Source organism: Taurulus bubalis (assembly GCF_910589615.1).
Source record: "Taurulus bubalis genome assembly, chromosome: 15".
Taxonomy (NCBI): domain Eukaryota; kingdom Metazoa; phylum Chordata; class Actinopteri; order Perciformes; family Cottidae; genus Taurulus; species Taurulus bubalis.
In genome coordinates this window covers 6,103,297-6,121,241 of record NC_136603.1, presented here as the reverse complement: position 1 = coordinate 6,121,241, position 17,945 = coordinate 6,103,297, and the positions used below count along the sequence as shown (strand labels likewise).

The following is a 17,945-nucleotide window of genomic DNA, read 5'->3' as shown; positions in this document are numbered from 1 at the left end:
GCAGATAGTTTAACTGATTGAATGGCCAATTTTAAAAAAGATTTTTTAACAACTATTTGGTGTGAATTAAATTTTCTCGTAGTCTTAATTTCTTCCTCTTCAGTAAGATAAATATTTTTCCAGTTGTGTTTACTATCCATTTTTTAGACGATTGTGTAATTTCCGACTGTACGCGAAGCCGACACCGGCGAAGGCGTATTTGCAGTTCACCACGCATGCGCGTCAGTTACTCCACTTGAGAGGGAGACATGGCGGCGTCCCTGATCTGCGGCCGTTTGACGGCTGGCCTGAGAAATTCAGGGGCCAGAAACACCATCAGCTCCGCTTCCAAGGTGAGTGTGTGAGTCCGTGTTGAAGCCACGGTCCCTGGCTTCCCGAGGAGGTATCAGTGAAAGCGAAACACCGTCATTAAAGACGACACTTTCCCCAAAACAACTGCCGGGGTCAAATCTGACACTAGCGCATCACCACTGGGCTCCCGTTGTTTTAGCGAGCTAGCGCGACCCAGTAAAAACATCACCTAACACAAACACACGTTTATGTTTAATCCTCCACGTATTCCGTCACATCTGTGTGTTTTTAAACCCGACCCGATGTGCGCAGTGAATGTGCGCAGTGGACACGGGGCAGTCGCAGCCCGGTGACCTCCAACCAAAAGGAGAAGCTGCAGAGCTTTGCGCCTTCGCGTTTGACGGGTTTGCGTCTTCTGGAGGAAAGTGAGCCGGATAAATCTGGTCGGCCTCGTTGAGCACCGACAACAGCGGAGAATAAAGGCTGTCACCAGCAATGATCAACAAACATGGCGTCCTTGCTGGGTGGTTTTCAGAGGCGGTGCCATGATAGCTTGTTGACTGAGTCAGTCAGAAAGTGTTCACACCAGTTCTCCAGCTCTGTGTCTGGAGCTCTGCCTGCAGCTTCAACCCTCATGGCTTGTGTTTCAGTCGTGGGACAGATGTGTTACTCTCCCAATTATCTCCAATCAATTTAATTGACCACAGCTGGACTCAATAAAGAACATAGAGGCATCTCAATGATCACAATGACACATTTTCAACGTAACCTGGCTGACCTCACTCCAACTTCAGATAGTGTTGGTGTGTGATGAGGTACATGTGTCAAGTACTGTACTTAGTTATGACTTTATATGCAACTTTATGCTTTGACCCCCAACTATATTTTTCTGGTAGGCTTTTGTAGATTACTACACAAGGTATACATACAATAATGTGTATTCTGCATCTACAAATATGAGTTCAGTCAGTTAAATATGATTAACACTCTACTTATTCCTCTATATTTTACAGTAGTGATTGTTTTAGTTTGTTGCAAGGGCAGAATGAGGCTATATTTACACGGTGTCAAGGCCGTGACACTGATGCCTTTACATACCCTTTAAACTCTAAATGTCATGCATTGGTATTCTGTGCTTTGGTTTAAGAGTTGGAGCAAAAGACATACAAAGTTTTGAGGTCTGGTTTAGTATTATATTGTGTTTCTAAAATCGGGCCATAGATAATTTGTTTGCATGTCATGAAGACGAGAACCGAGAGGACACGCTCATCAGGACATAGACGTATGTCTTAAATGCTGTTTTTGGTGAATACTTTCTTAATACACTGTTCTGTGAATATGAATAGATATTTGGGATTTTGATTATTATTATTATCAGGTTTTATAGCTTAAATTGGTGTTTTTTTCTGGTGTTTAAGGCTGCTTTGCTGTTCTTATTGGCTTGATCAAGTTGAATACAGTTTCATCACATCCACTTGAATATTGACTTACATTTTTTTTTGGTCAGCTATCTGTGATATTCTACTTTGAAGTACTCTATATTGTATTGTGATTCCAGTTTACAGCTCCCTTTGTGAGCTGTGGCTAGTGTGTTAACATGGCTTTTCAGGTCTAGCTCTCGATAATGTATTAAAAAATATATATATACCTTGTTACGTGCGGTGTATATGAATGACATCAGCTGGTGATTGCAACCGGAAACTGAAAAACCAAACAGTAAATGGAAGCACCTAGTTCCCCCGTCTGCCCTTTACCCAGTTTAGTCCTGACCACCAGCTGTGTGCTGGAGCTGAAAATGAGAACCACAAGTGTCATCTGACGCCATGTTGGAATACTTGCTGTCTCTTTCTGTCTCTTTCGTTCATTGTGCAAGTCAGTGTAGCAGATCAGCAATTTTTAGTGTAAACACCACCGTCTCTTCACAGACCAGCGTTACTGACTTCTGTTGTTTTCCCAGATTTGGGTATTTCCCTCAGTTTGAGTTGAGAAGCATTTTAATATGCTCTCTTGGTTTCATATCCTGAATCAGGTTTCCACCGCAAACACTTCTCCTCTGTTATGAGAAAGTAACTCGGAATGCTTTTTGTTTTTGCTGTCAATGGGTTTTTCTTAAATGTGGACAATCCCAACCCACAGATGCTGTACTGCATCTCTCTGCCTGTGACACACAGATATTTCAATTCTGATAAAGATAATCCAGACATATATTTTCAACAATAGTTTGTCTTTTTATGGTCAGTTAAAATGTCTTTTCATGTTTTAATGCTTTAGATTTTTGTCAAATTAAATGTTTTTAAATAAGAATGCACCGATACTGATATTGGGCTGATAATAATTCAAATAACACGATCGGGTATCTTGGACAATACAGCATACATATTAAATGATATGTTTATACATGATATACTATGTTTGGACCAATTTGTTTTAAATTAAAAAGATTTACAACAATTGTAATATCTGTTGATTTGAAGACTTTTTTGTTTTTTTAACCAATCGTCCCGATACCTAAAGCCTAGGCATCATATCATGATTTGTTTTCTTCTTCTTCATATCAGTATCAGGACTGAAAAAGTTGGATTGTTGCTTTTCCTATTTTTGATAACAATATGGTTTGTACATTCAGTTATTCAGTACATGAAGTTTTCATTGATAGTTACGGAGTCCACTGTTCCTGCACAGGTTCTCGGAGGTTCTTCGGGTCTGTTCGGGGGCCATGTGTCCCAGCTGCAGCAGCAGCAGCAGCAGAGGAACCTCTCTCTACACGAGTACATGAGCATCGGGTTGCTGAAGGAGGCCGGCATCGCTGTGCCAGACGGCATGGTGGCCAGCTCCTCAGAGGAGGCCTACTCTGTGGCCAAGCAGATCGGTAAGCGGCACGGAGCCTGGAAGAAAAGGCCACTCATCGAATAACATAAACACATATTTATCTGTACAGATGATCAAAGAAAAGATTGACTGGGAATGTGTCGTCTTTACTGAACTCAATGCATTGAATATTGAGGAAGGAGTTTCACAAGCAGCCGCACAAGAATAAATAGTTGGTGAATCTTTCAACGTTTTGTTTGAAATCAGTAACTATCTGATCAAAGAAGAATCAAACAAGATAACAAATCTGACCAGACATTTGATAACTTCCGGTACAAACACGTTTTGGAAGCTACTACAAGAGAATCGAGGTTCGACACTCAGCTCTCATTCTTATAAACAAACCCAGAGTTTGCCTTTTCTGACATTTCATGACCTTTTTATGAAGAGGGTTTAAATAGCTGTCTATTATGGGGACGGACACACACTTGGTCTAAACATAGCGACCTCTTGCTTCAGTGGTATCAGTTGACACCCGGCTCACATAATTGCAGGATAGTAGCAGCACCAATATCTCTGCTCGGCTTTACGGCGCTTCATAGTGAGTTCCAGCTCATTGTTTATCTGTCCGGCCCTCAACTTTGAATGTTCTCCTTCACTCTTACTGATGTCATGGCATTGTTTTCAGAGAAAAAGATGAACATAGTGCAGCGTTTAGCATCTAAAGCGACAGATATTTCCCTCAAGAGTTGGTGGAGACCAAAAACGGAGCTAAAAGAGAGTTCAGTGTTGGACACGCTTTTCCCTATGAATGATGATGTTACTCTGTAACTGCTGGATGTGGAAACAACACATTCATTCATCATAATTCAGGTTTCACAACCTAACAGATAAGCAGTGTCTTTAACAATTAAGATTTTCTACCTTAGAAATAATCATCATGATTACTTAATTTGGCTGGTTAAACAAAACGAAAGGTTAATTCATTTCTTTCTATTGTGACGTCTTTTAAATGTGTTTTTTTTTCTTCCCCGACCAACAGTCCAAACCCCAAGGACATTAAGTTGACAGTGATATAACATTTAAGACAGATGAGCTACTTCCCACTATCGTGATAGTTAATAGGACTCTGTGTGTGTGTTTGTGTGTGTTTCAGCTTCAAAGGACCTGGTGGTGAAAGCTCAGGTGCTGGCAGGTGGCAGAGGAAAGGGGACATTCGAGGGCGGACTGAAGGGAGGAGTGAAGATCGTCTACTCGTAAGTAATCCAGCTTCTGTCATCGAACAGGAATCCGGTGCCAACAAGCGTTCGGAGTGCGTTCCCTTTTGAAACGGGCCAGCTGCTTGGCTCCCGGTACTGCTGCTTGCTCGGCTCCAGGGAGGAGAAGCTGAGTTTAGTAGTAACGTTGATATATTGTGCAGGAAAAGGGAACTGCAGTCTGAGAGCCACGGCCTGTCGAGGCCCACTCCGGTCTGTTGAACGTGTCCATATTTCACCAACAGTCTGACCACCAAGTGTGAAGAAGATCGGATGAACAGTTTGAGATATACGAAGAACACGTACAATTTACAGTTCTATGCGACCCAACCCATTTTCTATTTGTTCTTTTTCTTGTTTTGTCTTTACTGGCTTTTTTTTAAAGCTTTCTCATCTGAACATCATACAACGCCTTCTGTCTTTCGATCGGTTCAACTCCAAAAACAAAACCTTTTTTTTTTACGAGGAAAACAAGATGCAACGTTGGGAACTTGAGGCTTTTACTTTTTATGAAACCATTATCCACAAAAATCCACATTTGGTCTGAGCTTCCTGTCGAGAAACTTGAAACCTCTGCTTCTCAAGACGCACACCACAGAGATGACGTTACAGCTGAAGTGCTGCAGGCGTCTTTAGAGCGTTGCACTAGTTTTAAGTGGCAAAGCTGTCGTTCTGAAATTGTAAAATGCCTCCCACTTGTCAAACATCACCAGTGTGGCAGGAACAACCTGCAGAGAAGCTGCAAGAACATGAAATGAGAGATGAGAATGATCTTCCGGCTGCATAAAAGGAACAGAAGACCGCAGGCCAAACTGTTTTAGTTTTATTATCGACTTAACAGAAGTTCTCCGAAAGTCACCGTCAGCTTTAAGTGATATTCTTAGATTTGATGTGAGAAGAAGGCCGTATACATTGACGTCTCTTCTGACACTCATCTTCTTCCTCCTGTCCAGGCCGGAGGAGGCCCGAGACATTTCATCCCAGATGATTGGTCGAAAGCTGTACACTAAGCAGACCGGGGAGGCGGGTCGTATCTGCAACCAGGTGTTCATCTGCGAGCGCAGGTATCCACGCAGAGAGTACTACTTTGCCATCACCATGGAGAGGAACTTCCAGGTGAGGGAACATACTCAAACATTGAGATACCATGAGGCCTTAAGGTGGATTTGAACCTCTGCGTTTAGAGGTTTTGCTGTCTGTACGGTCTGCTTGAAGTTTCTGGTAATGGTGGAGATCGTTGAGTGAAGACAAAGGGTCCGGAGGTTGACTCTGTTTGTTCTGTATTAATGAGGGAACGGAAACACAGCAATTGCACATGTGATAGTGTGATATTCACTAATGGCCAAATGGTTATGTTACCTGGATGTAACTCCACCTTAAGTATTTGTGCAACCCACCAATACTCTTCATTATAAAGTACATAAAATAGTGTAAACTTAGATAATGTGGGGAAATGAATCATCTGATTCTCAACTATAAATAAAAACCAGAGACTTGCATCAAAAAATAATTAGAAATCCATCATAATGAATATTTCCTGCATAGTTCAGTAGCTTGATGAATTCATTAATTGTTGCTGCTGATTTAAATTCTGTTTCTTGCTCAAATGGCTCTATTAGTGGCCAACAATATATACAAGGCAGGAAATCAATAAAAACAAAGAGTGATTTCTGAGTGATAAATAAAAAAAACAGGTCATCCCTTTTTGCTGGTTCTGCTGTATTGAACCACTAGATGGCAGCACAGCACTAGAGATAATGGTGACGTTTTTTCCAGCACAGACTACAACCGTCTCTGGTCACGGTTTAATGCATTAAATGAGCTATTTCTTTCAGACTGTCACCGTCAGAGGTTTGATCCCTTTAACAACCAGTGAATCTGAAGCGTCATCTATCAGCTGAATACAGAATAGGCTTGTTGAAGGGAAAGGCTTTAAATGTGATGTAACGGATTAGAAAGCGGCATCATCTTTCTCTAGAAATCTTCATTTCATTTCATATTGCGTTTATGGAGGGGAAAAAAATCTACTTCTTAAACAAATCAAAATCTTCCCACTCAGCCTAATTCCACTGGATTTGCCTGCTGCCCCGCTCACAGTCCATCTCCCAAAAGCTTAAACTTGGGGTGTTTAGCGAATACCGCTCCTAATGCTAGAAGTAAGTGTGGGAATTAGGAGAAAATCTGTCTTGACTGTAGGAGTAATTCACAAACATTTTAGTGCTGAAAGTAGCTCCTATGTCTGTGAGAAGTTGGAGGTCAAGTCCAAAGACATTTAAAGCCATTGATCGATTACTTGGGCAGAAAAATGGAAACGTATCAATAGTATAGTTATGGAAGAGTCTGATTGGTACGATAAGATACCAAATGTGGCCCAAGATGTCTGTAGGACCTGGGATAGTTTCCTTTCTCTTCTTCATTTTGGAGAAGGTAATACCTCTGTATTGCATACAGAGACAATGACGTAATTATCATACAGCATATATTATACATGCCATATATAATAATGATGATAATAATCATCAGAGATGTCTTTTTGCTCTTAACTTCACTCCCACAGCAGAGAAAAGACAAAAGAAGCTCTTTCACAGGTGGGAGTCTGTGGAACAAAAGCTTTGTTTTAATAGTGGAGTGTTTGAAGTAAAGTGCCTCCTCTCAAGATCTGTAGACAAGGAGACTTCTAGTAACTGTGTTCACCTCATCCAGCATCTCCACAACATTTAGTTCACTTTTATCTACATTTCAGAGAGACGCTGCTTTACAAGTAAGACTCAATGCGAGTGTAAAAAGTGTCAAGGGTCAGAATAGGATGCAGCATTCATCCGTCTCGAAATGATGTGAGATCTGTGAAAACAGAACATAACTTTGGGACAACAAGCAACAGTTGGCAGATATTATTATTATTATTATTATTGTTGATTGGGGGTATTTTAACCTTTGGAGAATTGTCAGAAAACAACTTCTAAAAAAAAAAACGGTTTGTCCTAGTCTTGTAATAAAAAAAGAGCTAAAACGCTGACTTAATCAATACATCAACTGACAGAAATGAATTGGCAACTATTTAGATAATCGACCAATCGTTTGAGTCGCTTTTCACCGACTTAAATATAAGTATTTTCTTTGTTTCATTTGATAGGGATTTTACGTAATTTAAGACAACAAGAATCATTGATTACCATTCAATCATGTATTGGTATTTACAGCCCTAAAAATAAGTTTGAGTTAATGTAAGACTCCACTTTGTGCTGGTTAGACGTACGTCATCTCTCATTTTATGTAATTAAACCACTTTTATTAGTATGTGGATGGAAATAGTTCCAGATGAACTGCGCCCCGTCTGGATAGTAGACGGGATCAGGCGGCGGCGGCGGTGGTGGTGGGCGTCGACATAAAAGCTGCGATCAATTCGGACAGTTTAAACAGCCTTCAATGAATTAGCAGGAAGTCACAGCAATAGTTACATCCTGTTAGATCTGGAGGCTGCTTGTAGTTTGTAAACAACATTCGGATAGTTTTTTTTATTCTTTGTGCAAGTAAAAATGGATTCCTTACAAAATGTAATTTTACTTCACAGATGTTGTAATTGAAATGGTGCAGACACTCAGTGTTAAGCACCTCTTGTTTCCCACAGGGCCCCGTGTTAATTGGCAGCTCGCAGGGGGGCGTGAACATCGAAGATGTTGCGGCCGAAAACCCAGACGCCATTGTGAAGGAGCCCATCGACATTGTGGAAGGCATTAAGATGGAGCAGGCTGTCAAGGTACGATCAATAGGAGATGGAGCAAGTCACAAAACCACCGGAGACGCTCCAACTGTGTGGCTCGGGCTGCGGGAGAAATCGAAAAAGAGAAGGAAGGGATGCTGTTTGTGTTCATGCTGCATTGTGGGAGACGAAATCACAAGAGGCTATATGTTATTTCTCAGATGGAAACTTTTTGTTTTTTTAAACAAGTTACAGGCCCAATCTTTTCTCACAAAACAAACCCCAGGTTCGAGAAAATCTTTCCATTCTTCCCCGCGGACTTCATTCCTCCCGGACGCAGATGTTATTTTCGGAATAACAAAAATATAATCAATCTCCAGGTCTTTATAGAACACAACCTGTATTTTATGATTGTGGAAGATGCTTTTAAAATAATTATTATTTAATAGATTGTTATTCGCAACACTCGGATGTTTAAAATCATCCATTAGTCATAAATATACCCGTGAATTAGAAGGATGTTATAAGCAAAATGATTACTGTTTTATTAACAAAGATTATAGATTTTCTAAACGGTTGAGCTTTTTTTTTTCTTCTTCTTAACAAAACAAATAATGTCCTTTTGGATGAACTCAAGTGTGGAACTAACCGCTATCGGAAATAACAAGACGGCGAACAGCAACGACGTCTTTAAAGCTTCACTCATGCATGTTTTCATATTGATAAACCGTCAACTGACTCTAAAACGTGAAAGACGGTGCTTGTAGTGATGAACACAGAGAATTATGACCCATAAGGAGCGTTTCCTCCTCTTTTAGCTCAGAGTTGTGGCTTCATGGCACATTTACTCAGCACTCTCATTGCGTCGTTTTCTGAATAAAAGCTGTAAAAGCTGTAAAAGCCTCGGTACACTACCTGCTCAGCAGCACACAGACGCGGTTAGAGACCAGCTGCTGAACATCATGCAGCATTTAGCAAATAAAGGGAAACGACATTTAGATATTTCCCTCAGGAAGTTTTGGGAGACCAAAAGCTGAGCTAAAAAGAGTGAATATTGGACTTTCATTCCTCAGAAGGGCATAAACACCACTCTTCATAAATGCTTTTGTTGCTCTGTAATGGCTACATGTGGAAACTGTTTTCTAACATGTCATCCAAACACCTTTTTTAAAAGGCTGTGCTGCTTGCTTGTTTCCACTGCATCCAACTCTATTTTAAGGTAATTTCCAAAGTTCGCCAGTCATTCTTTCTGAACTCTCTAAAAAGTATTTTCTCCTGTAACAGTTTTTTATTAGTTAACCTCAGTTTCACAGCATCGTCTGGGATCACACACCTTGTTTTGCAGTCCTGCTGTTTCATGTCTCTGTCTTCTGGACATTATTCCTTTCATCCAGAAAGTCACAACATAACAATAAGTCATGTAAAATGCACATGAACAAAACATGCAGCTCATGCATGGATGCAACATTTGTAGAAACATAGGCAACGAATCAATAACTATGGAAGTGAAGCTCTCAGGAAATCTTACTGTTTTGCTCAGTTTTTAATGTGAACAGACATGTTTAAGTCACCGTCACAAGCTGATTTAAAGGTTTTATTTTTACACTTTAAAAAAAATCTATTTTCTCTGAATTTGATCGTGAATATACACATTTCTCCACTCCCTTCGTTGTCTTTGTCTCAGCCCAGTTTCCATCTCGTCTCACTGTCTCCTCTCAGTTTGCGTATCATTTAGTGATTTGCGCTCTGGATATTGAATGCTGGTTGTCATCGTGAGAGCAGAGACTCAATATATTTGACGAAGGGGAGAGGTGCTGATTGCAAGGCTCACAAGTAGACGGAGGTTCATTGATGTTCTTTCACTCCTTTCATTTATTTTTGTCCACTGAGACCGTTTTTATCTCCATATAAGAAATCTGCAGGTTTTCTGTGTTTACAGTGACGCAAGAAGAAGTGGAATATCATATCTACCTCCAATGTTAGTACTACTATTAGAGTAAACGGTGGTTAAATTAGAGATGTGTAATATACACATCGATGCAATATTAGACGACCCTTATTATAATGACATAAAGGTAAATCATGATATACTTCCATTAAAGAATATACTGTCACGTTATTCCAAAGGCACATGGATGCTCACAATGCATAGGTACTGAAGGAAATGAGATTTAATAGGAAAAAACTAATCAGGTACGTGTCTGATTAGTAATCAATTAGTCTGTTGCTCGTACCCATATGATGTAACTTTGTTGGATATAGAAAACACAAAAACTCAATGAATATGAGCACGTTAGATGTTCAAAGTTTAGGACGGTTCATTTTATTTGGATCATTTCATACTTAGCAGAGAACAAGAATAAAGTTATAATACTAGTAATGATGGTGTAATGTCAGTGTCTCTTCCTAGAATATACCAAAGCGCCTGAGTTTTCTCTTCATCACTTAATGTCTCAAATCCGCAGGTCGACTCGCTAACGTATGAACAGCATTCACTCTATATGTGGAAAATGAACGTTACCTGCTCTTATAAATGACGGAACAGGGAACACATGAGCAGCCTCTCCAGAGTCTCTGGGCAGGAAAAAGCAAACTGGTTGAGACTGAAAGGCTTCACTGGTGCCGGAGATCCAGACGGGTCTGAAATAATAGAAACGACATCTGTAGACCTCACTCTGGTTCTCCAGTCCTGGTTTTACTGGAGAGAATCGGCGCAATGTTTTAATCCTCAAACATGCTAACTTTTTTCTAGCTGGCGGAATACATAAATGACCATGAAGTTTTCACTCATCAGAAATGAGTAATTTTATCTTTCTCTTCAATTTTCAAAACCCAAAAGGACACAAAACCTTTGCACCTTCATTTTGTATTAAATATCGATAGAAAGTGACACATAACAATCAGAAAGCGACACATAAAATATGCAGACATTAACGAATGGCAGCTCTCGCCATTGGTTTTATTTGTTCATCTGTATGGGAAGAAATTTTAAAAAACTATTTTAAGATGTTAATTGTTTTTTTTTTAAAGAGATTAACAGGAACATTTAGTGTATTATTTTGTTCTGTTTTCAAAACTGAGAAAGCTGAATTGCATAGAAATGTTCTGAGAAATGACGCCCACACAAACGATCTGCTGGCCTGTTTAATTATTTGTTTGATGTGATGGTATTTTAAATATACAGCATCTAGTCTTCCGTTCGTTTACGGATTAAACAAACAAGATAAAGCGTGTTTAATAAGCTCCCCGATGACGACTGGAAACCCAGACGCTGTCCCGTTTCTTCAGTCTTCATGCTAAGCTAAGCTAACCTGCTGCATCTTAAGAAAGCGTGAAGAAGCAATAATAATAATACAATGTTTTGTGCTGCTGCAGGTCGCTGAGAAGATGGGCTTCCCGCCGGCGCTGGTGAACGAGGCGGCGGAGAACATGATGAAACTGTACAACGTGTTCATCAAGTACGACGCGTCCATGCTCGAAATCAACCCCATGGTGGAGGACGCCTCTGGAATTGGTACACACACACACTCTGAATGTATCTACTAACAAGTATTGTGTGTGCATCAAAGCCCGGTATATCTTTTTCCTCTGAGCCACAGAGCTCCATAGTTTGAACAAAACCCAGTTGCACTGGGTAACATGTTCTTTCATCACCTTGAACACGTACACTGTAGTTTATTCTGACTCAATCCCCCGTACTATATCCTGCTGCCCCAAATACTTGTTAATACTAAATCCGCTTCTGAAAATAGTCCAAAACAAATGCGTTATTTCCTCCTGGGTTAAATTAAACAAACAAACAAAACAAACGTGGAGATAAAAGCCTCAGACAGGAAGTCAGAGAGTATTGAGAGATCGACTAACACATTGTTGGTTTTTGGTCTTGTCGTGATATTTTAGGAAAAGAAAGACAAATAAAACAAAGCTCCAAATTTAACCGAATCTAAACCAATCTGAGCGATTATATCGTAACAATCGTTCAGTTTCCCCGAGCGATTGTTATATAAAACTGAGAATGTGAAAGTTAAGCCGTGGCTCTCTTGGATCAATAAGTTAGGGAGGCGTTTAGCCTCTAAACATCTACGGGTCGATCTCGTTTTTTTGCACTAACCCATTGTTGTGAATTAAACTCTCACAAAGAGAGGGATTGATTTCAGTTTGAGGTGCTTTGCGTGTGTGGTGTGACTCTTCAGTGAGTGAGTGAGTCAGGGTTGAGGACTCTCAGTAAACACACATTGATGAGCTCCTCAGGCACGAGTCAGAGCTCTTTACACACACTCTATGAAGAGCTGACCTCTGTGCTGAATGACAGCTAATAAAACATTACAACGTGTGTTACCTTAACATCATGTCATTGAAATATGTATCAATTATAATCAAGTCGTTGATTAATTGATAATAGTAATAGACAGAGAACTAATCAACAATTTTGATAACCAATTAATCCTTTGTTGTTTTTCTAGAGCAAAAAAAACACATCTTCCGTTTTATAGTCTGAAATGTGTGTTAATGTACTGAAATTATGCTTAGAATATGAAATTAAGCTGCAACCAATGGCTCCATCACTGTATTTATCTGTTGGTCATTATTATTGATTGATTGTTTAATCATTCAAATGCCATGTGACTGAGGTGTGCGCCCTTTCTGGTTTTAAGACAGAAATGAAAATCTCTGCAGATGTCGTCTGTGACATCAGTAGAAATGAATCTTCATCTAATGCCGGAGTGTTTGTTTGTTTGTCACCAGTGATGTGCATGGACGCCAAGATCAACTTCGACTCCAACGCAGAGTACCGGCAGAAGGTGGTGTTCGACATGCAGGACTGGACCCAGGAGGACCCCCGGGACCGGCAGGCCGCCAAGGCCGACCTCAACTACATCGGCCTGGACGGGACCATCGGCTGCCTGGGTCAGTGCGCCGCCAGAGACCCAAAAACTACAAAATAACACAGCCAATAAGGGGTTTCAAGGACTATCATTTCAAAAGCAGGTGTCAACCATGTGGGAAAAATATGTTGTTGATAGAAAACATTTGGGGAAAAACATTTTGCCTCATAACCCAAATCTCTTACTTTTTGCTATCTGATTTACCAAACTGTCTGAACTGGATCGCTCATTTCCACATCGATTGAATTCCACATGTTCATGACTTTCATTCACAAAAACGTTACCAACGAGTAAAGAAGAACTTCAAGTCTGCTGTCAGACTAAAATAGAGAAAGGTTGGCAGTCAGTGGTGATGAAAGAGGACTCAAAGCAGTGAGAAAAAGATGAATATAGCTGCCAGCGTTGTGTCATCAGAGCAGCACCGTGCTGCGACGGGTAGAAGCAGAGAATGCTTTGACATGACGTTGGAGTGGCATTACACGGCCTGGTGTTGTAACGGAGATGATCCCCGACAGAGAAGCTGCAAGAGAAGTTGTCAAAGTATTCGCATGAAGTTCATTTAAGTTTGTATTTTTATATCTGTTTGTGTGACTCGTACGACAAGTCTGGACCTTCGTATGTGTGACTGACACCTTCCCTTAAATTGCTCGAACGTGCCTCTTTGGGAAATATCGTTTTGCGATTTAAACTTCTATTCATACCTTTATCAGTGTGTCAACTTAATAGCTTTACATCATTAGGACCTTCTACATCTGTTATTTCAATATGTCAAAAATAGGAGATGGACGAAACAAACTTGGTCTGCAGTCAGTGTTTTTATAATTTGATATTTTATTTAAAAAATGACCGATGAGCGTCGCTTCTTCCAGTTAACGGAGCGGGTCTGGCCATGGCCACCATGGACATCATCAAGCTGCACGGCGGCACACCGGCCAACTTCCTGGATGTAGGAGGAGGAGCCACAGCTCATCAGGTGACCGAGGCCTTCAAACTCATCACCTCTGACAGGAAGGTAAGAACCGACTGCCTGCCGATCCCACAGGCTGTTTAATGTTGGCATTATTTATTATAGCGCAGCTACATATATATATATATATATATATATATATATATATATATATATATATATATATATATATATATATATATATATATATATATACTTAATTAATGCGAATGTTGTGGCTCAGGTTCAGGCCATCCTGGTCAACATCTTCGGAGGCATCATGAGGTGTGACGTCATCGCCCAGGGCATCATCATAGCTGTGTGCGAACTGGACCTCAAGATCCCCATCGTAGTGCGGTTACAAGGTAACACACACACACACACACACACACACTGAACAGTAAGATTCACACACATCTGGGATCTATAACAATGTTCAGAGCCACGTGGAGACGATAGAAATGCTCAGAATTTAGAATTCAGCACCTTTTAACCCAAATATTTCTTCTATACGCGAAGAAACTTTCACGAAAATGTGAGATTCACAAATGTCCACATCCACAGACGTCATTAGAAATGTCCTGCAAATTAATTTGAACGCACTTTGACCGAAAGCTTTTTATGTGCTCGCCCGACTTCCGCCATCAGCCTCTTTAGCCTCAACTAAACGCACACTGACAGACCTCACCACCTCCAGTCAGACGGGTTAACCGGCAGCAGCTGGCAGCTCAGAGCAACTCGTGTCTGTTTGATGCCTCCCACTTCAAAGTCTGGCTCCTGGAAACATGCAGAGAACGATGAACTGTGGATTGTTATCATTATGCCTCGATATGCATATGTCCATTTGTACTCTGTAGTGTTGAGGGCAACTGGTGCTCAAAAAGGTTATAAAGATTAAAAGTCCTTTTTTGTCTGTACATCACTTTTTTTAAATTTGCGAGCACACAGATTTGGTGCATGCTTGTTTTTGGAGCCAAACCAGCGCTGACATTTTTCTGCTCCTGTTTTTATGTTTTTGCAATCCAACACACTTTCACCTAACAACTAGTACTGCTAGATTTATACTATAATATTTGGATAATATAATACTTAAAACCGCAGAGGTGCTGATTCTTCACACATTTTAAACCATTTCATCAGGTCGTCCTGCCTGATGTCTCAGTTTAGAGTGAAACTAACACTGTGTGCATAAACAGATTTACTCAGTCACACTATCAGTCTTTCCTGGCAGTTGTCATCCATGTGTAAATAAACAGGGAAGGAAATTGGAAGGAAGTTTTAAAATCTGTTTAAAAAAAACTGAAATATAACAAGCACAACTATTTTCTTACCTTTTTTAAATCCCCTTAAGTCATAAATGACACGCCACAAAGACAAAGTGACTAAAGCTCTGCAACAGGCTCAACTTGTCAACCCAAGAATGTCATGATTTACCGAGCATGAGACACAATGGCCTGCCTGACGGCGACAAAGCTGAAGTTTGTTTGATGGACGGCAATATAAACGGCTCTCCTCTGAGGATGTTGAACCGTTTAAAAAAAACCCTCTTTCGATAGAATCTTGATTTTTGTCTTCTTTTTTTTAAAGGAACGAGAGTGGACGATGCCAAAGCTCTGATCGCTGCCAGCCCGCTGAAAATCCTGGCCTGTGACGACCTGGACGAGGCTGCAAAAATGGTACGCACACACACACACACACACACACACACACACACATACATACACTCTCACAACAACTACTTTCTGAGTTGATTTATCGTGACAACACACACCACCATGTATTGTAGGTAGGTAGATGATTAAACATGCAGCTGTCTGTCAAACCTCCATGCGTGTGTGTCTGAGGAGAAATGTCACTTTGGCTTTACAACACATGATGACCACCAAAGCACAGGAAGCAGCAACCTGTGAAAACACGGGCGAGAAAAGGGTTTGGTGTGTCTGAAAGCTCAAGAACAAAACACGGAAACGACATAACTGACATAACTCGGACACATCAGTGTGATTGATGGTCACATTTGGTGACATTTGTATGCTTCTGTTTTACTAACCGCTCACCAGGTTAGAGGAGGATTAGAGGAGCAGAGCTGATGAAGCAGATAAATCGTCTACTTAAGCTGCCTCCCGCAGATGAATGTTATATTCATCTTCAACCTTTTAACCTTTCTCTCTATCGTCCTTTATTCATGTCTCTGCCCTCTTTTCTTTTGTCTTTTTGTTTGTCTGCAATCATGAGTACTGAAACAAAGCTATTAAGACACAGAATTATGTTGTTTTTTTTTGTTTTTTTTTCAGCAATGGTAATTTCTTCTTAAAAGTTGTATGGTTTTAAAAAAATAAGCACTATACTAATAATTCCAATTATTTATTTTAATCGTTTTTTCGTATGGTATGAACATCTTAAATGTGTGATTGTCTGTAACGGAGTATTACTTGTTATACTGAATCTTGGATTGTCCCTCATTTCTACTTCATCTTGGATAAAAGTGCCAAATGAAGAAATGTAATATCCCCCAAAATCACAGGTCACACAGACCTGCTTTCAAACTGAGAATTCACTGACAACGTGTTAATACATTTTTCATTTTACTCGCAAACATTTCAAAACTAACAGTTCCTGGCTCTTAATCTGTTAGTTGTCTCATTTAGTTCGTTTTCTACCACACATGCATGCTTAACGGTTGATAAAGTGCCAATTATGGGGTTTTTTTGTAGCCGAGTCAGTTAATGAATATAAATTTTACAACTCCAATTACAGTTTATGAAGCCCTGGTTAATACATTTTCAAATTATACTGAAATGAATAGAAACTAATGGCTTTCTCAGTTTATCTGATATAATAAAAAAATTCTAAAACACAGCGGCACAGTCTTCAAACTCTTCCTCTCCAAGTGTATATGATTTGCAGTAAATGGGTCAAAACGTGCAGAATAACAAGTACGTAAAAACCTGCGTTCATGTAGAAGAAGATTAGTTTGACGTCACTTGACTGTCTCTCTGCTCACAGGTTGTAAAGCTTTCTGAAATCGTCTCACTGGCCAAGGAAGCTCAAGTGGACATCACCTTCCAGCTGCCCATCTAAGAAAGAAACCTCGACCTACATGACTTCCTCACCCAAGCACTTCCTCCATCACAGCCGCCCGCCACTCCACCCCAACAAACCGACAGCAAGACAAGCCTCTCGCACCCGAGAGGAGATCAAAGACGCGTAGTTTTCTCTTTCTTATGCTGCGGCATGATGGCATGACTCTGTACAGGTGTCCAACAGGTAGGCAGCAACAGGTTTCACTTAGAGAGAGAGAGAGCAGCCTCCTTCTTCGGCCGTCGATACGCACAAACCTCCACTTTAAACTCCTTCACACAATGAACCGTTCTGTTTCAGTTCTTGTTGGGAAATGTTCCTTCGCCCTTCATTTTTATTACTGTAGAAGAATAAAAGCAGAGCAGCTGAAGCCTCTTCATGCGTGAGGAAGCTGCGTTCACTCTTATTCACATTATTTAGTGTTTTCAGTTCAAATGAATAGACTGCTGATTGTTGTTGCATCAAGTGGGTACATAAGTTTGACTGAAAAGGCACCAGGACAAGGATTTTAATCCCACGACTTTCATTAACACGCATAGTTTTGTACGAGTGCCTTTTCAGTGTGTTGTCTCAACGTAGTAATGTAACGGAATAAAACTATTTGTCCCCTCTGTGCAGAACATTGACGTATTTCATCAAACACATAAAACAGTGTTCAGAAACAAAAGACGCATCAGAATTAACTGTTTTCCTCCTGAAGACGCAGCCACGTTATTTTGTTGTCTCCTATAGACAGAAGTGTTCATCAGCTGGTTTTTACTGGGCAAATAGCACACGTTTCCTTTAAAAAAAGAATTTCAAGCATCTCAATGTGTCGAAAACAAAAACATATAATTTACGGCTAGTTTTATCTATCCACGCAGATGGTTTTGAATTAATTCGTCCAGGATCCCAAATCCATATAATGGAGGTGAATGGACCTTTAGTTGGTGCATTGAAAAACTACATCCACATGCACTGTCTGTTTTTCTGCCAAA

General features: G+C 40.3%; 1 protein-coding gene across 1 annotated transcript; it reads left to right on the top strand.

Moving 5' to 3' along the window:
• Window positions 1–215: 215 nt before the first annotated feature.
• Window positions 216–17,579, top strand: sucla2 (succinate-CoA ligase ADP-forming subunit beta; the record flags this gene model as incomplete). Its single annotated transcript, XM_079231106.1, is given in 12 exon segments — window positions 216–236; window positions 240–332; window positions 2,974–3,160; window positions 4,256–4,355; window positions 5,309–5,471; window positions 7,984–8,112; window positions 11,431–11,569; window positions 12,802–12,963; window positions 13,811–13,953; window positions 14,132–14,252; window positions 15,475–15,563; window positions 16,894–17,579. Coding segments are annotated over 12 exon segments (1,422 nt in total). The 3' UTR covers window positions 16,969–17,579.
• Window positions 17,580–17,945: the final 366 nt, after the last annotated feature.